Source organism: Papio anubis, chromosome 9, assembly GCF_008728515.1.
Source record: "Papio anubis isolate 15944 chromosome 9, Panubis1.0, whole genome shotgun sequence".
Lineage (NCBI taxonomy): Eukaryota > Metazoa > Chordata > Mammalia > Primates > Cercopithecidae > Papio > Papio anubis.
Window position 1 is genome coordinate 71,382,784 of NC_044984.1, and position 19,675 is coordinate 71,402,458.

Consider the following 19,675-nt stretch of genomic DNA (forward strand, 5'->3'; position numbering starts at 1 on the left):
TCAGTTGGCTCACTTTCCCTTTTTTGATTAATTGCCCCCAATCCTAGAATACTATATTACACTTCTGGGCTCCAAATCGGCCCCCAAACCATAGCACTCTACTTCCTCTTCCTATAGAGATGGACAAGGCAGCTAAGGTATCGACATTCTAGGAAGAGCTGAGTAGAAACTGTTCCACATAATAAGAGCTCTCCATACCAGCCATTGACTTTGGCATGTTACTGACATTATCCCTAACTTTGCTATGTCTCTGCAAGGTAGGTGCTGCAGTCTCTAAGTTATAGACCAAAAAAAAAAAAAAAGGTTAATTCACTTTTTAAAGCTCTTACAGCCTGTAAATTAGAAAGCTGGGCTTCAAATCTAGCCCCATGTGACCCAAAGCCCAGCCCATGGTCTTCTTATCATAACCCACTATCTCTTCTTCTCAGTTTCCAACAACCAAATCTATTTAGCTTTCAGCTTGAATAATTCAAGTTGACGTTTCTCTACTTGGGCACATTTCTCTAGGATATGGAGGAAATAGAACTAAGAAACAAACTAAAAATTATAATCTATCATTTATTTAGCTGATTTCTTCCGAACTTTTTCTTTTTTTGTGTGTATGTAAAACCTTCCTATTTTTAAGGGGACACCCTGACACCTTCAAGTCATTGTGATTTCTGCTTACTTAACGATTGTCAACAACACATTCATTCTGGAACTAACTGCAATGTCCACTAGGGGTCTCTATTCTGAAGCAGGTGTATACATATTTCCAACACATACACCCATCTCACATCATACACTCATGCACGTGAACACACGGATTCTTCTTTGTTATAAGATTTAGTTGTTTGAGTTATGTCCAAACGACCTTTTCCTAGTTTGACCCACTTGCTGTGCCAATCATCGTATAGGGCTTTAAACATAATGCTCTTGCTCTCAAATCTTGCTTTACAAAGTTGAAATCACACCAGTTCTGAACTCCTGGAAGCATTATTAAAAATAAAAAGCAGGCTATTTCTAAATAGTTTTGCATCTGTCTGAAGTAGGATGAATTTAAAATATGAGATACTAATTTGTAATGAAACTCTATTATAAAAATATATTTTAAGGTTAAAAGAGACTGCATTCTCATTTGGTCCTGGAGGCTCCCTGAAATTCTGTGTATAATGAAAACAAATTTGACAATGACAAAGGAAGCTCTGCCTATTCCTCTGTCTTCACCCAATTGAGGGGCCCACACTACCTCAACCTTCAGCCTGCCCAAGGAAACCAGTTTCCCACTGTAACTGGAGACAGGCCTCCAGGTAATCTGATGATACATACCAAGACTGACAGCAACTTCATCTAGGGAGATGGTAGTTTTCTCAGTTGACAAGGGATAACTTGGATAGCGAGCTAGAAACTTCTGGCACAGGAGTCCTAAACTTTTCTGTTTTCTGCTTGGCCTTTGCTTTTCAAATTCGTCCACAGCACTGTCCCCAACAACATCAAGCTACAGAGGGCAGATAGAAGGGAGGGGGAAGATGTCACAGTTAACATCCTAATGGAGAAATGGCAATGGCCAGTACTGGCAAACTGGGGGGACATCTCAATCCACACCATCCTAGATTCTGGTTAAAATACATTTCCTAATCTAATTCCCTGAATGTTTTATCTATTGTCTTCTTTGGACTGATTTTTTTTTTCTCCTTTATAATTTGAGGCTGAGTCTATTAGTGAAAAGCTTGACAAATGAAAAATGCGAGTCATTTACAGGTTGCTACAGTCTAGCTACTAGTGCGCTCGCTGGGCCTGTGGAATCAGCATCACCAAGAGCTTATGAGATGTAGAAGCTCAGGCATCAGCTATATCAGAATCTGCCTTTTCATAAGATTCTAGGTGATTTTTATTTGACGTGGAAGTTTCAGATGCACTGGTCTGCATTCTGTCACCAAACTGCTTTAGATTTTACAATTGACCAAAGGTTGATGAAAGTGAACGAAGGCAGTCTAATCATATTCTTCCTTATCCTTTTATTTGTAAATACATTAAACTCATCCTGTCTCCTTAACCCACATTTGAAAGGGGCTCCATTCAAGCCCCAAGAAAGTAAAAGGCTTTTCGACAAACAGATTCAAGAGAAAAGTCATATAATCATTTCTATAGATTCAGAAAAAACATTTGATAAATTTAACAGTCATTCATGATTTTCAAAAACACCTTTAAAAAACTAGGAATAACACACCGGGGCCTGTCGTGGGGTGGGGGGAGGGGGGAGGGATAGCATTAGGAGATACACCTAATGTAAATGACAAGTTAATGGGTGCAGCACACTAACATGGCACATGTATACATATGTAACAAACCTGCACGCTGTGCACATGTACCCTAGAACTTAAAGTATAATAATAACAATAATAAAAAAAACTAGGAATAACAGAGAACTTCTTCAATGAAGGGTATTCATGAAAACATCTATTTGTAAAACCTTGGACGTGTTCCCTTAAAGTCAGGAAACAATACGGATGCCCATTATCACTTTCTCTTCTATATCATATTGAAGACCCTAGTCAATGCATGAGGACAACAAAAAGAAACTGAGGCACAGGGACTGGAAAGGAATCAGCTACTTTCCTTCTGCAGAATATGCCACTATTCACACAAAAACTCAAAAGAATTTCAGACAAATCATTAAAAATAGTAAGAGAATTTAGCAGGGTAGTTGAATACAAGATACTATGTTTTTAAAAATCAGCTGCATTCCTATACAACAGTAACAGCAAATACATTGAAAAGACATCATTTATGATAGCAACAAAAATGATAAGGATTTTAGATTTAAATCTAACAAAAATCTATTTGTATAAAATCCTAAAACTTAGATTTTAAAGAATACTTAAAATTTAGTGAAATACATTGTCTTCATAGATAAGAAAACTCAGTATCTTAAGGAGGTTAATTCTTAATCTCTAGATTAAATGCAATCTCAATAAAATCCAATCTGAAATACACATGGAAGAACAGCCCAGAGTAGCCCACAGACTCTGAAGAAAAATAAGCTGAGGGTCCTGTTTTACCTGATTATCAGTGCTTATTACAATAGGGTATTAGGGCAGGGATGGACAATGGAATAGGAAGAGTCCAGAAACAGACACACATGTAAATGGAATTTTGATATGAATGCAGTTGCACTGCGAGCTGAGGGGAAGAGAAAGATCTCCTGAATAAATGGTGCAGGGACAACTGATGATACGTATAGAAAAACAAAGTTGTATTCTTGACTCACACCATACACAAAAAGCAATTCTAAATGGATCAAGGATTTCAACATGTAAAGCAAATTTTAAATGAAGAAAATGAAGGAGAATATTTTTCTAACCTTGGAATAGGGAAGAGCTTCTTCAGACACAAAAAACATTACCCTTAAAAGGAAAAAATGAACTATATTAAACTTAAGAACTTTTGTCCATCAAGAAATAACATAAAGGGAAAAGACAATTACCGAACTGAAAGAACAGATACATAACACATATAATATAGGTTTAGTATCATTATATAATCAACTCCTACAAATCCATACAACAACAACCAAAAAAAAAAAAAAAACAATTAAAATTGGCCAAGAACACAAACAGGCATTTCACAGAGGAGCAAAAAACATGATGGCCAGTAAACATGTGGAAAGAAGCTTAATCTCATGAGTAATCAAAGAAAAGCCAATGAATATCACAAAAAGATATACATTGTATAATTATGAGATTAGCAGAAATTACTAAATTAGACAATTTCAAGTGTCAGAGAGGATATAGATGACTAAAACTTTATTTATTTCCGGGGGGAGGCAAATAGTACTTTGGGAAGCAATTTGGCATTATCTTGTGAACGTGTGCATATCTAATGACCTAGCACCTCCACCAGTAGGTATGTACCCAAAACAGTAGTTCTCAAACATTTTGCTCACAGGACCCCTTTATGTTCTTAAAAATTACTGAGGACTCCACAGGGCTTTTTGTTTATGTGGGTTATCTATTGATAGTTACCATGTTAGAAATTAAAATTGAGGCATGAGGCAGTTAAAATGTTTTGTGAGAAAGGGGTATTTTAAATGTTATTTTTCAAATCTCTTTAGTTTCTGGATTAATAGAAGAGAACTGATTCTTGTGTTTGCCTTTTGTAGTCAGTCTGTTGCAATATCCACATCATGTACTTCCTGGAAGACTCCAGTGTATACTTGGGAAAGAATGAGAGTTCAAATGGCAAAGGTCTTTGTATAATTACGAAAAGAGTTTTGACCTCCTCACTCTCTGAAAACTGTCTGTGGACACTGAGGTCCCCAGATGACCCTTTGAGAACCACTATCCAAGGGAAACTGTTGTGTATGTACACCAGGAGACATAAACAAGAACGAATATCATAGCATAGTCTGTATTAGCCCTAAACTGCAAATAGCTACAAACAGGAGAATGAATAAATTGTGGTGTAGTCATGCAGTGGATTATCATACAGCAATGAAAGAACTACAGCTACATGCAAAAACTTAAGGATGTATGTTGATTGACAAAAGCAAGTCCCCTAAGACTATACATACAAATTCAGAAGAGTGGTTACTCTGTTGGGGAGAGAGATGTAAATTAATTACATTGTACCCATTTTTGGGCTGAGAGGTAGATTCATGGTGTTAAAGGTACTGCAAAGGATAAGTGTATTTTAGATGATCAAATAGTCTATCAAAAGGTAATAAAGACTAGTTTTAAAAAGATATTAAAAGTCTGTTTTAACATTGAGTACCCCGAGACAGAAAGAAGGGAACACAATAGACACCAGGGCCTATTTGAGGGTAGAAGGTGAGAGGAGGGTGAGGATTGAAAAACTACCTATTGGATATTATGATGATTACCTGGGTGACCAAATTATCTGTACACCAAACACTCGTAAAGTGCAATTTACCCATGTAACAAACCTGCACATGTACCCAATGAACTTAAAATAAAAGTTAGAAAAAGGAAAAAAAAAAAAACTACTTAAAACACTTGACTTTGATCTAATAAATCAGACATTAAAAGCATCAGTATAATAAGTTTTCTGGATACAAGATCAATACACATACACACACACAAATCAATTGTATTTGTATATACTAGAAACAAACTATTGGTAATTGAAACTAAAAAAAAAAAAAATACAATTTGCAATGGCATCAAAAAATTTGGAAACCTAGAGAGAAACCTGACAAAAGATGTATAACACCTCTATACCAAAAATTGTGAAACACTGCTGAAAGATATTAAAGCCCTAAATTTTAAAAGAAAGTCAGTTTTAAATCCACCAAAATTTTAGGCATTTACTTCCTACAGGTGGTGAACATTTCTAGTGACTGATCAGCTAAAATCTCTCTATAAAGCCTGGGTAGAAACCAAAATTTTAATTGTTTTAGGGGCGTGTTTGGTAGAACAACTAGTTCTACCAAAGTAAGAGATCAACAATGTTACCTTGTGAAAGAGGTCACTAACAATTCCCACTGGCTGATTTTCACTTTGCTATATTTTTGTCAAAAAAAATTACAAAAAATCTAATACTTATATGCCTTTGACAACAAAAGGCATATTTAATCTTATTTAGTTTTTAGAACCCCAATAAAACCAGGACAGGTACCACGACCCTCATTTTACAGGTGAGTAAACTGAGATGCAGAGATCCTGAGTGACATCCCCCACTCACCCAGCTAGTGATTTGAACCCAAGGCCTTAGAAACCAGCTCCTTGGGTGTTGCACATCAAATATTAAACAGGAAGCCAAAGAACAGCCCAGACTTAAAAAAAGGAATTGTGAAATTCCTCTGGCTTCAAGCACGTAGGAACTACTGTGTGATTTGTATTTAGTTACGTGAAAGAATCTCTTACTACTAGCACTAATCTACCACTGCAATATATAGAACAGATTAAATTCATTTTGTTCTATGAATTTCAAGTTGTAATTCAAGACATCTTTTTTCTCTCTTCCCAATTACTTCATTTTGGCAATTTTTATAGCTTGAAAAATCCGCCAAAAAGAGAAAAATGGCTAAGAATACTGAAATCTGCAGAACTTTTCTTAGAAAGTCTAGGAAAAAGCTTGATGGGAAGTGAAAATAATTGACTTTTTTTTTTTTAAACAAAGTATAGACATGCTGCTTATTCCACAGCACTGGTTCCCCACAGAACAGGTGACTTAAAGATGGCTTAACGTCAATAGAGCCCCAAACTAACTGAACATATATAATAATGGAATTTCCTAAATAAAAACTATTTACATTAATATTATCCCTAAAATCTGGGCAAAATTAAAATTCACAGTAGCATTTAAATAATCTAAATTCCTTCATTAAATAAAAATGATTAAATATCATTTATCATTTTAAAATGAGCCCTCGTCCAGGGACTATCATACAGAAAAGAAAGCATTCATTATGAAAAATAAGATAGAATGAGAATTCTGCTATAAATCAAAAGATATTCAGTTTGCCACTGCTTTTGGCTTAATAGGAGCTGAAAAGTTGAGAGTTCTATGACTTCTTAATAATCAAGTAAAATTGTTTAAGTTCTATAAAATTCCTGAGAAGCACAGTCTGTTTACCTGTAGAGAATCTGTAAATGCATCGTCCTTGTTTTCAATGGGTCGGAATAGTCCCTTTTTCTTCTCCCGGTCCCTTATATCTGGGCTGGCAGCACTAATGAGCATCTTCAGGTTAGCTGTGGGTGTCCATGGTTCCACTTGCTGTCTGTCAACAAGCTTCACTGGAGTAATGGGATTTCTTTCTGGAGTAAACTTTTTTTGCTTTGATAAATCAATTGGTTCATTTTTTATTGGAGTCTTCGGGGCCATCCTTGAGCGATCAACAAATATATTTTCCTATTTTAAAAAAGAGACTTTTAGCAAGAATGAGAAAGGGCAGGTATCAGCTAAGAGTACACTTTGTTCCCACCATTCACTAAGACTTGAAAATACAAATAGGACCGTATGTTTAGGGCTGAAAAGTATTAGGATAGGACTAACAAAAAGTAGCAGACGTCATAGGAATCGAAGAGTGGCTCCAGTGAGAAGTAGATTATAATCTGCTACTCCTTTTACACCTATCTTTCATGGTATCTCTGTAAGAGAAATCACAACGTATCTGTTACTGTTGCATGTTTGTAACAGATGAGGACTATGAGGGCGAATGCCGGTTGAGTCCATATTGTTTCTAAGTGTCATCTTTTTTCAAACACTACTTACAAGTTTGCATTGACTAGTGAAGAGCAACAATGCTTTTGTAGTTCACTGTGCACCAGTGCTAATACAGCACTTAGTAGCAGGACCAGTTAATGGAAGAGCATCCAACAAAATCCCACATTTTAAGTCAACCTAGAGAGCTCTCTAATGTCATTCTCCTAGAGCAGTGCATCTCAAACTACCCATGGTAAAGGACTCGTTTTTTTAGATTTCCAAACTCCTGCTAACTGATATGTGACCTTACTTCATAGGACTAATATGCAACACAACTCCCACCAGATGGGATTTGCCATTTGAGTTTGTCACTCAAACTGACCCACAGCTTCTTCAACAAGAGACCACTAATCAGAAGCTTGGATATGGTGGCAATACTGAATTGCTACTGAGGTTTATTTTTCTTCCTTTTTTTTTTTTTAAAGATAGGGTCTCACTCTGTTGCCCAGCCTGAGTACAGTGGTGTGATCGTGATTCACTACAGCCTCAAACTCCTGGGCATGTGCAATCCTCTTGCCTTAGCCTTCCGAGTAGCTGGGACCACAGACATGCACCACTACACCCAATACTTTTATTTTATTTTTTGGAGATAGGGTCTTGCTCTGTCACCCAGGCTGGAGTGCAGTGGCATGATCACAGCTCACTGCAGCCTCAAACTCCTGGGCTCAAGTGATCTTCCCACCTCAGCCTCCCAAAGTGTTGGGATTTCCAGTGGTGTGCATAGTACAGTGGTGTGCACACCATTTCCAGTGCACACCACTGCACCCAGCTAATTTTTAAAATTTTGTGTGGAGACGGGGTCTCGCCATTTTGCCCAGGCTGGTCTTGAACTTCTGGCTTCAAGTGATTCTCCTACCTCCGCCTCCCAAAGTGCTAGAATTACAGGCATGAGACACCACACCTGGCCTTTTAAAATTTTTTGTAGAGATTGGGGTCTCACTGTGTTACTAAGGTTCATCTCAAACTCCTGGCTTCAACTAATCGTCCCATCTTGGCCTCTCAAAGTGCTAGGATTACAGGCATGAGCCACCACACCTAGACTACTGAGGTTTTTAAGTGCTTAACTCCCAAGTTTCATTCTTTTTTGCACCCTGGTGATAGTTTGTGGAATAGCATCTGCCTCCAGACCACACTTTGAGGTAGAATGTCTTAAATAATTCTAAGAAAAGATTAACAATGGGCCCATTGTAAAAAAAGACGAAGTATATAGAATCCACCTTTGGAACTACCAAGTAATTAAAATGTATCTTTCCCCTAAAAAAGTTTCAAAAATTCAATATGAGAATTTGGTAATTCAATATTCAAAAACAGAAAGATTCTGCTTTCTGTAGTATTCCCTTGCAGTCAGCAGTGTCTTACATAATTACAAAGGGAGATGAATTATCTGTCACTCTGTCCCTGTACACTCTATACAGCTACTGAATAGTCGTGTTTTGGTTGAGCAGGGGTTTACAATAGTGTTTTCCTATAAATGAGCAATGTGTGAAGAGGTAAAATATTGGGAGAAACTGGAGTTTGTGTAGGCAAGGCAACTCTTGCTCCTTGGATCAGCAGAAGCTGCAAGCTAGCCATGGCAACATTCGGTGCTAGTGTAAGCAGAAGGAGAGGAGTCAGTGGAAGTGGCGATTTCTCATACTACAGTAAGTACCCGGCCCAGAGTGCTGCATCTACCCACCTCTTTTAACAAGTCCCTGTTAGCATGCTATTCTGATAAAGGCTTCTACAGGTGAACTCTCAAGGGAAATTACTGTTTACTATGTGCCACACCCTGTTTCATGTATTTTGCATGTATTGACTCCTCATCCAATCCTGTGACATAGGCACTAATATTTTTCCATTGTATAGATGAAGAAACTGAGGCACAGAGAAGTCAAATAACTTGCCTGAGGTCACCTATGACCTCATTCAGTGTAAAATCATTGGTATGCAAGAAATAGCTGAAGGCAGAACTTTCTGAAATTCTGCATCTAAAAATGAGCTTGTGTCCTGGGTACAGACCGGGAGGAAGTTATCTTTTTCCCAGCTCCAACCAAAGGTAGCCAGCAAGCCACTGATCCCCACTAGCACCTAGGGAGAGGCAGCATGGGGAAATATTTATATGCGCAGGATGTAGGTCCAGCTAACCTGCCCCTGCTTACATATCAGCAGGGGTGAGTGTGGCAAGTTCCTATACCTCACTATACTTTATTTCTCTCAACTGAAAATGAAGTTCATAAAAATACCAATCTCAAGGGTTATGAGATTAGTTCCTGGAATATAGGGAGCGCTCAATAAAACTTAGCTATTATCTTTTCCCTCTTTTCTATTCTTTATTACCATTCACTCGCATTTCAAGCTAAATATACTACAGCACATCATATTGCTATTTAACTTCCTGGATGTGTGTCTTGTCTCAATAACAAGACTGTGCTCTTGAGAAGGTCAAGAAGCAAGTTCTACACGTCCTGTTAGTCACAATTTTTGGCACAATGCCTTGCCCACTGCAGGTACTCAAAGAACACTGTGCTTTGATGAGTTATTCCAAAAGCTATCCTCATGGTGGAGGGTGTGGTCCAGGCATGCTGGGTGGACAGAGATTTACACGCCTTCTCCATTGCTTCCAACAGAGTTACTTTTTCCCTAGCAAGGGAGCAATTGAGAATGGATTATTTCTTCATACACTTTGATATATTTTCACTGTAGTTTACCGAATACTTAAAGTAGGATGGGAGTTAGGTCATGTGGTAGGTTATGATTGTATTACACCTCTACATCAAGAGAAAACAATGCTAAGCCAATTGTATTCTAGGGTCTCAGGTGGACAGAAAGTCAATTGCAATCTAGTCACACCTTGCTCCATCTATCTGTCCTGCTATGCTGACAGCACATACGGCTGTGGAAAGGGCACTGCAATGGAAACCTGATTTGTGTCCCAGCTGTTTGTATCTTTTTGATCCTGGACAACTGTTTATTCTTTCTGGGCCCAGGTTTCCGTATGTATAAAATGAGGAATTTAGATGAAAGTGTCTATCTCCAAGGTTTTCTAGCAAGGCTGCCTCGCTGTGGAGTGGATGCTGGGATGCACCCTATCACTTCAGACATGACTCATTCCCCAGCTGCTGGAAGTAATGCCAACAGTCATCCCATAACCGGAAGGCTTTGGCTGAAGACGGCTGACTCGTCCAAGGTCACACCACTTCCTGGGAAGCCTCTCCTGTACTCACTGGCTGGCAGAAGTAGCACAGACATATAAAAGCCAGGCCTCTGGGAGGCCAAGGTGGGGGGATCACGAGGTCAGGAGATGGAGACCATCCTGGCTAACATGGTGAAACTCCGTCTCTACTAAAAATACAAAAACAAAAATTAGCCGGGCGTGGTGGCAGGCACCTGTAGTCCCATCTACTCTGGAGGCTGAGGCAGGAGAATGGCGTGAACCCAGGAGGCGGAGCTTGCAGTGAGCCAAGGTCATGCCATTGCACTCCAGCCTGGGCGACAGAGCGAGATTCCGTCTCAAAATAAAAAAAAAGCCAGGCCTCCTTGCCCCAACTCTGGACTCCTTTGATGGCTGCCCTGGAACTCCCCAGAGGGTAACTTCCACTGTGACAGTATTGCAGCTCCACTTATCCTTCTGTCCAATTCCATGCCTTCCTGTCCCTTCCATAGGCATTGATCCCAAGAGTACTTCCTAATAAACCTCCTGCACACTTAACCTCTGGGTAAGATCTGCTTCAGGAAATCTAACCTGCAACAGCCTGGAAATCACTCCCTCCATTAGAGTGTCTGGAGAAATGTATCCTGTCAAATGGCCCTCTAGTTCTCTATATAAATAGAGGTAATACACCTTGGCTTACCTACCATAGAGTTGCTGTGATGATGAGCTCAGAAGGTCAAAGCACTCTGTCATCTGTGAAGTGCTATACAAATGTTCATTATTATTACTAATAACACCAGCACACTGACTATAGGTAAACTGGTTTGTGCTGCCACAGAAAGGTCTTCGTTGTCTTGGTTCTAGTCCTGCTCCTGTGTCCGATACGGCTTTGATCATGTTATCGCAAACAATATACACAGTCAAGTGTATATATTAGCTCTGGGCCATATTTAGCCAACCTCTTTTTCAGTTCCCTCTCATGCACATCCCACATTCTGCCCAAACAGTCCCCTTGCTACTCAGACCTGCCCTGCACTTTATCACAGCAAAGCTGGTACTCACACCACCACTTCCTCTTTAATGCCACTGGCTTTGCCTGTTGAAATTCTGTCTACTATTTAAGTCTCATTGCAACGACTACATGTTAGAAAGTATCTCCTTCTAGCTATGGTCCAACAACTCTCCTTCTTTCCAGAGCACACTTTCTAGAAGCAATCCCCACTGAGGGTTTTCTCTGCCTACCTCCCAGGGGTCCCTCAAACTACCAGTCTGTTCTGATCCACTGGTCTTACTTAGGTCACCTCTCACTTGCCAGATCAAGTCAATGGCAAAATATCTTACTTGACCTCACTGCAGCAGTTAAGACTGTTGACTATTCTTTGCTCTATAGAACTCTCAGCCCTTAACTTGTGAGATTCCACTGTTTCTTTCTCTCCTGGTTCTTCTCATACTTCTGGCTGTGCCTTCTCAGCCTCCTTCTATTTTCACTCTTACAAACCAAACCGCAAGAGTCCACACACAACCCTTTGCTGCTCTCTCACTATTTGCCACTCCCATGTATAGAGCTTTAAAATCAGCCTGTATGCTGACAATTCCTGTTCGGACTTGATTACGACCTTTCCTGAATTCCAAAATCAGGCTACCTGCTGCTTTCTGCACATATTTATTTACCTATAAATCACACAGCTACAAACATATTCTAAACTGAACTCACCTTCCTTCTCACCCACTCCCAAAAGAGATGAATGACCTTCAAAGAACACCCATGTCCATTAAGTTTGGGCATTGTCCCCAAATATGCCATGCTCATTTCCACTTCTTCACTAGCTCCCCTCCTTTCTACTTGCCTGAGACTCAGTATTCCTTCCTTCCTGCCACAGCTCAAGTGCTAGCTCCTTCACAAAGCTCTCCTAGCCTCTTTGCCCCAGACTACCTGTTTTCTACTTTTGTTGTCTCAGGTGCATTGTAAACAGGTAAGAGGCATAGTAACTTTGGATAATGAAGCCGGAAACTCCTTTATGTTTTAAAGAAAAGTTTCTCCATGACTAGTAAGAAGGTGCATGCATAATACAGTACTTACAGACCCTGACCAAAGGGCAAATGGCCAAGAAAGAAATCCTCTAAACGACTGCTGATCCAGCAAGACACCACTCCAGGTATTCCCCAGAGAGATTCCAAGAAGGAACAACTCAGCGCCACTAGCTTCCAGTCACTCTTGATTTCTTGAACAGTTTTTGAATGCTCATACCTCATGCTGTTTCTTCTGCCTAAAATGTCCATCTCGTTCACTCTTGCTTTCTTGGAGGTTGAGCTTCCTCACCCACTAATGCTTAGCCCAAATGTCCCTTCCTCTGTGAAGCTTTTTAACTCTCTCTGAACTTCCCATGAATTTATTTCCTCCTCTTCTTTCTGCCCAGGTAATTTGTTCCTACTCCTAGTATAGCACTTACCAAATCACAGCATAGTTTTACATTTGGGCCCCTGAAAGTCTCCCTGGTAACTGAGGGCAGGGTGGACATCATGCTCATCTTTAGGCTATCAGTCTAATTCCAAACAGTGTGAAGGCTATGTGCCTATGGGTGCTTTACAAAAACTCAGTGTGGGGAGTATTATATATTAATTCCAATTCATGGAAGAATTGGACTTAGGGAGATTAGGAAACTCATTAAATCACCATATCCCCAGCATCTGGAACAAAAATATTTGTTGAAAGACCTTGTAAGTATATTTGTTTTAGGTCACATAGCTAACAAATGGCAAAGCAGGAAATCAAACCCAGGACCCCTTGGCTCTTAAACCCCATGTTTTCATTATCCCTAGAAAGCGTCCTTCCTTTACTTCATAGCAGCATGAAAACGAGAGACAGAAGCCCCTCCTAGTAACTCTATGAAAGCACACTGTTCTCATCTCTTGCCTTCTATTTGAGGTGACATAATCCCTGCTTATAAATGTTATTGCAAACATTTTCACTGCTTTCCCAATCTCTTTAAGTCACTTGAGTTTTTTTTCCCACACACATTAGAATGTGAAAGTTCAACTGGACACAGTAGCACTTTCTGATGCTAGAGGAGAAGGGTCCCTGTTGAAGGTACTTGATAAGTCATTGACCCAAAGGAAGAGAAGCAAAGCACTAACTTAGACTTTATATAAATGTCCAGATATATATTTTTTCAAGGCTGAACCATCCAAATTGGAAAGGAACACAAAGTTTTGCTCTAAAACTCTCAAAGTCAAAACTCTGAATATACACTTTAAGTCTGGGCATTTCCACCCTCATGACTTAGATAATTTAAAAAAAAAAAAAAGCCACTTTAAATAATCTTCGCTTTATCTGTGGTTTCACTTCCAGTGGCCAACTGTGGTCCAAAAATATCACATGGAAAATTCCAGAAATAAACAATTCATGAGTTTTAGACTGTGTGCAGTTCTGTGTAATGAACTCTCACGTCATCCTGCTCCGTCCTGCTTGGGATGTGACTCACCCCTTTGTCCACCGTATTTGCACTGTAGACACTACCTGCTCGTTCATTAGTCACTTAGCAGCCACTGTGTTATCAGGCTGGCCGTCATGGTATTGCAGTGCTCATGTTCGAGTAACTCTTATTTGACTTCATAATGGCTCCAAAGCACAAGAGTAGTGATGCTGGCCATTTGGATATGCCAAAGGGAAGTGATAAAGTGCTTCTTTTAAGTGAAAAGGTGAACGTTCTTGACTTAAGGAAAGAAAAAAATCGTACACCGAGGTTGCTAAGATCTACTGTAAGAATTTCCTATCTGTGAACTTGTAAAGAATGAAAAAGAAATTCATGCTAGTTTTGCTGTCATACCCCAAACTGCAAAAGTTATAGCCATGGTACATAAGTGCTTAGTTAAGATGGAAAAGGCACTAAATTTGGGGGTGGAAAACATAAACAGAATAAGCAGAAATGTGTTCCAACTAATGGCAATCCGGTTCACTATTATCCACAATTTCAGGTACTCACCGCAGGTCTTGGAACACATTCCCTGTGGATAAGGTGGACTACTGTATTTCTTTACCTAATAAAAATAAATCAAAATGCTAGACAAAAAAAAAAAAAAATCCCTAGATGGGGGAGCATACAATTTCGCATCTATCCTAAATTAACAATTATCAAGTATTCTTCAAAGGCTCATATAAGCATGGGTTGCTTTGCAACCAAGGAGTTTCACTGTTGATGCTAAGCCTAAAAATAAGACCAGGAGCTCAGAGAAGTTCAATGCCCAAGTTGCTACTCACAGATTTATATTCAAAGTTTCTAAAACTTGTTTTGTTATTCCTATTTGCCTCTGCCAAAAAGTGCTCAGATAGTTGAGACATTGTTATGGCCAGTTTCTTTGTAATGTTTCTTGAAAACAACACCTTGGTCTTACAAATCACAAGGAGTGCAAAATGTAAGGGAATGGCTCAGTGCAAAACTAGCAATAGTATGGTAAAATATTCAGAATATACTGATGAGTTCAGCCACTTTATCTCCCTACATGGGAGGCACTGGTCTACTCTTGGGTGAATGGAGCAGTCTCTGGGAGCTAGTTCATCGGTATGGAGACATTTCACAGCACTTTAATAATCCAGCATTTATGCCTACAAAGGTCTATTTTCCTGGGAACTGAGGCTTAGCATTCCTACAAAGCATTAGCTACACCACCCTTGACAACTGTATTATAAACTTTGATTGCTGTAGCCAGCATATTTTTGACGGATATAAATTGGTTACAACATTACATGTAACCTCACCTATTTTTCCCACTATATCTGAGAGTAGAATTGCAACAATAATAGTTTGGATCGCTCTATTTTTTAAAAAAGAATGTTTCTAAAATGTTTATCAATATTACTTTCTATGCTTAAATACAAATACAAATGGCATGTTGGAACACTTAATTGAATTCAACATCACCATCCTTAATATGTTAGAAACTAAGGTGTTTATGTTAGCTTACCTTTTGTGCATTTTCCCCATCTTCAATTGCAAAATCCAGTCTGGGCTGCCTGGGGCTGATCAGGTCTTTTAGTGTTAAACAATTTACCTCCATCTGTAATGCACAATTACACTAGAAAATGATTTTGCAATTAGGTACCTTTTCCTCAAACAAAAATATCTACATATGTGTTACTTATTTGTCAGTATGAAATTCCCCCTTGCCTAAGCACATCCTGGGCATTTCCAGGAGTTGTAGCCACCCTCAACTTTCTAAAACACACGAACAAACTCAAACACCTAAAGTGTGCTTAGTAATACTGAAAATCTGGGAAGAAAAAAAATCTACAAAAACAGTACTTCTTTATGAAAAACTAGACGGCAAAATAAAGTTACCAAGTCGGAAGGGTGTTGGGCAAATCTGTCAGAAAGTACAGGGTCTCCCAGGTCAGTTAATTTTGGCGCAAAGAACTGAGAGGAATTCGGCTTTGAGGGGTTTTGAATCAGGGGGAAGGAAACCCGATCGCCAGACCAAACCCACTCAGCGCTGAGCGTAGCCCCTTCCCAGGCCTCCAAGCAGATCCCCCAAATAAACTCCTCCAATGAAAGCCCCAAGTTGTGGGGAAGGGGAAATTCCCTCTACTGCCAGGCTGGAGGGAGAGCTGCACCAGGCACACCCTCTGCGCACCGGGTCCCCCGGCAGAAACATCTCGAGCCCTCGCCAGCCGGGGGACGTGAGGGGTGGCAGGTTGGCAGCCGGGGCGGGAGGGGTCCCCGTATCCCAATTCCCGCCTCCCCACCAGCGCTGGGGCCACACGCTTACCGCTTACCCCTGCTTTCCGAAGGAGGCTTCCTGCCTCTGCAGGGACCTCCACCGACCCAAGCCGATGAGGGAAGGTGGTGCGGCGATCAGCAGCCGGGCGGCGGCATCGGGAAGGGAGAGCTAGGTGCGCAGATCCCCGCGCCGAGTGCCCTGGGCTGGCGGGGACCCCGCGGCGTCCCAACAGCGCCAGCGCTCAGACCCGCCGAGCGCGACTCCAGCCTGGATCGTAGTCCCCGCTAAAACACCTCCTCTGGCGCCTTGAGACCGAATTTGAGAATCCACCAATCAGCGGCGGCCGGCGGGGTGGCCCCGGCCAATCGTGCGGCGGCACGGCCCGGGCTCACCACCCCTCGGAGTCTTGGCGCTCCGAGTCGCGCGTTTTGCCCTCACCCGCCCAATTGTTGCCGCCTCGGCCCCCTCCCCCTTCCGGGTACCTGGAAACCTCGGGCCCGGGAGCCAATTCCTGCTGGGGACGCGAGCCCGGGCGGCCGCGGGAAGCCAAGGTGGGGGCGGCGCGGGGCGGCGGGAGAAGGAAGAGGAGGAGGAGGAGGAGGAGGAGGGCTCTTTTGTTATGCATAGAAGACCCGCGCACGTCCCCAAGGCTTACCGCGCCCGGGGACCCCGGGCACAGCCAGAGGAGAGGAAAGCAGATGGGGTTTGGAAGAACGATCTACACCCTCTGGATGCTGCTGCCGCCATCCCCACCCGCCCTCAGCAACCTGTACGGAAGCGGAGTTGTCCAGACTTGCCGGGGCAAACTTCCTAACACCGCACGCCGGTGTGACACATGAACCATGGTTACCGCTCTGCTGTGAGCAGATGGCACTCCAATTAGCCCTGGAGACTAGACTGGAAGCCAAACCAGAAATTTGTGTGTGTGTGTGTGTGTGTGTGTGTGTGTGTGTGTGGCAAATCCGGAAATGTTTTTTGGTGTTCCCTTTTCGGCACATTGCAAATAATTAGGAGGGAAAAAGCTTTATGTAAAAAAGTAATTCTTTGCAATAGGGACTAGCATTCTGGGCGACAGTCTAGAACATTTCCTCAACACCACTGATTTGTATTAACTGTTTCACTTCTTTCATCCTACAGTTTCTTGTTTAAAATATGAATGTTGGTAGTGATCGATTTTTTTACAAAATAGACTTTATTATTTAGAAGTTTTCAATTTACAGAAAAATTGAGATAGTACCAAGAATACCCATATATTCAGCACCCAATTTCACCCACTATTAACATTTTGTGTTAGTATAGAATATTTTTTGAAATTAATGAACTAATATTGGTAGATTCTTCTGAGCTAAAGTCATTACTTTATTCAGATTTCCTTAATTTTTTCCTAATGCCCTTTTTTTTTTCTGTTCAGGATACCACATTACCTTTAGTTCCCATGTCTCTGTAGGCTCCTTTTGGCTATGACAGTTTCTCATACTTTCCTCATTTTTGACACCTGGACATTTTTGAGTTGTATCGGTCAAGTATTTTGTAGGATATCCCTCAACTGAAATGTGAGACAGCCTTAAAGCATCAGACATTCTTAAATGTACAGACATTTCCCTACACCCCATATACTTTACAGCAAAGGTATCATTTTCCTTTCTGTACCAAGGCTCCACTCTTCACCACTTACCCTCCAAATATTTTTATTTTATTTTTGGAGATGGAGTCTCGTGCTGTCACCCAGGCTGGAGTGTAGTGGCAAGATCTCGGCTCACTGAAACCTCCACCTCCTGGGTTCAAGCGATTCTCTGCCTCAGCCTCCCGAGTAGCTGGGATTACAGCTGTGCTCCACCACGCCCGGCTATTTTTTGTATTTTCAGTAGAGACGGGGTTCCACTGTGTTGGCCAGGCTGGTCTTGAACTCCTGACCTCAGGTGATCCGCCTGCCTCCACCTCCCAAAGTGCTGGGATTACAGGTGTGAGACACTGCGCACGGCCTCAAATACATATATTTTAAATGAACTCTCAGCAGAATTCAGACTGCTCAATCACGTCCTTCACTTCGTACTCTAGATTGCTGGTAAATAGAGCCTTAAAAAAAAAAATCACTGCTAGGTCATACATTGAAAAGAGAAAAGTGTGCAAAAATTAAACAAAAGAAACAATAGTAATAAAAATCTGACATTTTAATAGGAATAACATTTTGAACTGAAAACTCTTTTGTAGGTAGAAACCTAATGAGGCGTTTAAAGAATAAAAAATTGCAACTTATTAAATTTTGCACATATATGGAAGCAGGAAGTAGATAAGGAAATACTTTTCCCAACTGTATTCATCTTCTAATGCTGTTGTAACAAATTACCACAACTGGCTTATGAGGACAGGGATTTATTCTCTCACATTTCTGGAAAGTTAAGGTGTTCCCAGGGCTACACTCCAGGGGCTCTTATCCTTTTCTTCTTCCTGTTTCTGGTGGCTGTTAACAATCCTTGACTTGTGGCAGCCTCACTCCAATCTCTACCTCCACGGTTACATTGCTTTCTCTTTTGTCTGTTAAGGCTCTCCCATGTGTCTCCTTTGAGGATACCAGTCACTGAAATTAGGTCCTACCTGGATAGTCCAGGATGATCTCATCTTGAGATCTTCAATTTAATTGCATCTGGGAAGATCCTCTTTCCAGAGTCATGTTCCTTCATGGGTTCTGGGGATTAGGACATGAACACACCTTTTTGGAGCCCACCAGTCAGCCTTCTAGACCAACATTCAAATTATTAAAGTTCATTCATTTCTCTGATATTTCAAAATACTAGTGATGGTTTCTTTGAGGTTAGACAGTTTCATGGTGCATAACTTTTCCTAGCATTTTCAGAGTAAAGGTACTTTTTCTATTTTGATACAAATGTAGCCACTATTCAAGTTACAAAAAAAAAAAAAAAAACTCAGTTGGATACATCACTTCAGGCACTTATAATTTCATTGATTATAGGAGTTATCTTAGATTTGGAGGAAAACTGGAAAATAAATATTTGATGGACAAATTCAGAGACATTATTCCAATACACTTATATTGATGTTTTATATTGATGTTTTTAAGTCCCAGAATGCATACATAACTTGTCAATCTCTCGGTGATTCAGTTAACACTGATGTTGGCTGGGAACTACGCTGGAGTATCAAGAAGAGTCTTGACATGTGACCTCTCCATATGGCCTGGTCCTCCTTACGGCATGGTAGCTCAAGATAGTTGGACTTCTTCCAGGGTGGCTCCTGGGATCCAAAATGAACATGCCATGTAGCAAAGTGGAAATAGTATCACCTTTTGTGATGTAGCCTGAGAAATGATAGCATCAATTCCACTACAGTTTTTGGGAGGAAGCAGTCAAAAATCCACCCATATTCAAGGGGAGAAGACATATACCTCACTCTCAATGGGAGAAGTGTCAAAGAATTTGGGGCTATATTTTTCTCTCTCTTTCTATATATGTGTGTGCGTATATATACACATATATATTTATATACGTGTATATGTGTATATATTTAAATTATACTTAAGTTCTGGGATGCATGTACAGAACATGCAGGTTTGTTACATAGGTATACACAGGCCCTGGTGGTTTGCTGCACCCATCAACCTGTCAT

At 40.7% G+C, this 19,675-nt stretch overlaps 1 protein-coding gene and 1 long non-coding RNA gene across 6 annotated transcripts in view; one reads left to right on the forward strand and one right to left on the reverse strand.

Moving 5' to 3' along the window:
- Positions 1-16,337, reverse strand: part of E2F7 (E2F transcription factor 7) — a 42,792-nt gene extending 26,455 nt beyond the window's left edge. For 3 of the 5 annotated variants that reach the window (XM_009181248.2, XM_009181247.3, XM_003906810.4), the window contains exons 1-4: positions 16,107-16,337; positions 15,299-15,391; positions 6,577-6,852; positions 1,309-1,477 (exon numbers count right to left, since the gene is read on the reverse strand). In XM_009181248.2, coding sequence (XP_009179512.1) covers positions 1,309-1,477; positions 6,577-6,852; positions 15,299-15,391 — 538 coding nt within the window. In that variant the 5' untranslated portion in view covers positions 16,107-16,337. Of the gene's footprint in view, positions 1-1,308; positions 1,478-6,576; positions 6,853-14,319; positions 14,375-15,298; positions 15,392-16,099 lie in introns of those variants that run through there. The other 2 variants (XM_009181245.4, XM_017946027.2) reach the window with 2 other exon arrangements.
- LOC116268897 overlaps positions 1-19,675 on the forward strand; it is a 73,688-nt gene that overhangs the window by 39,378 nt on the left and 14,635 nt on the right. The window lies entirely within an intron of this gene.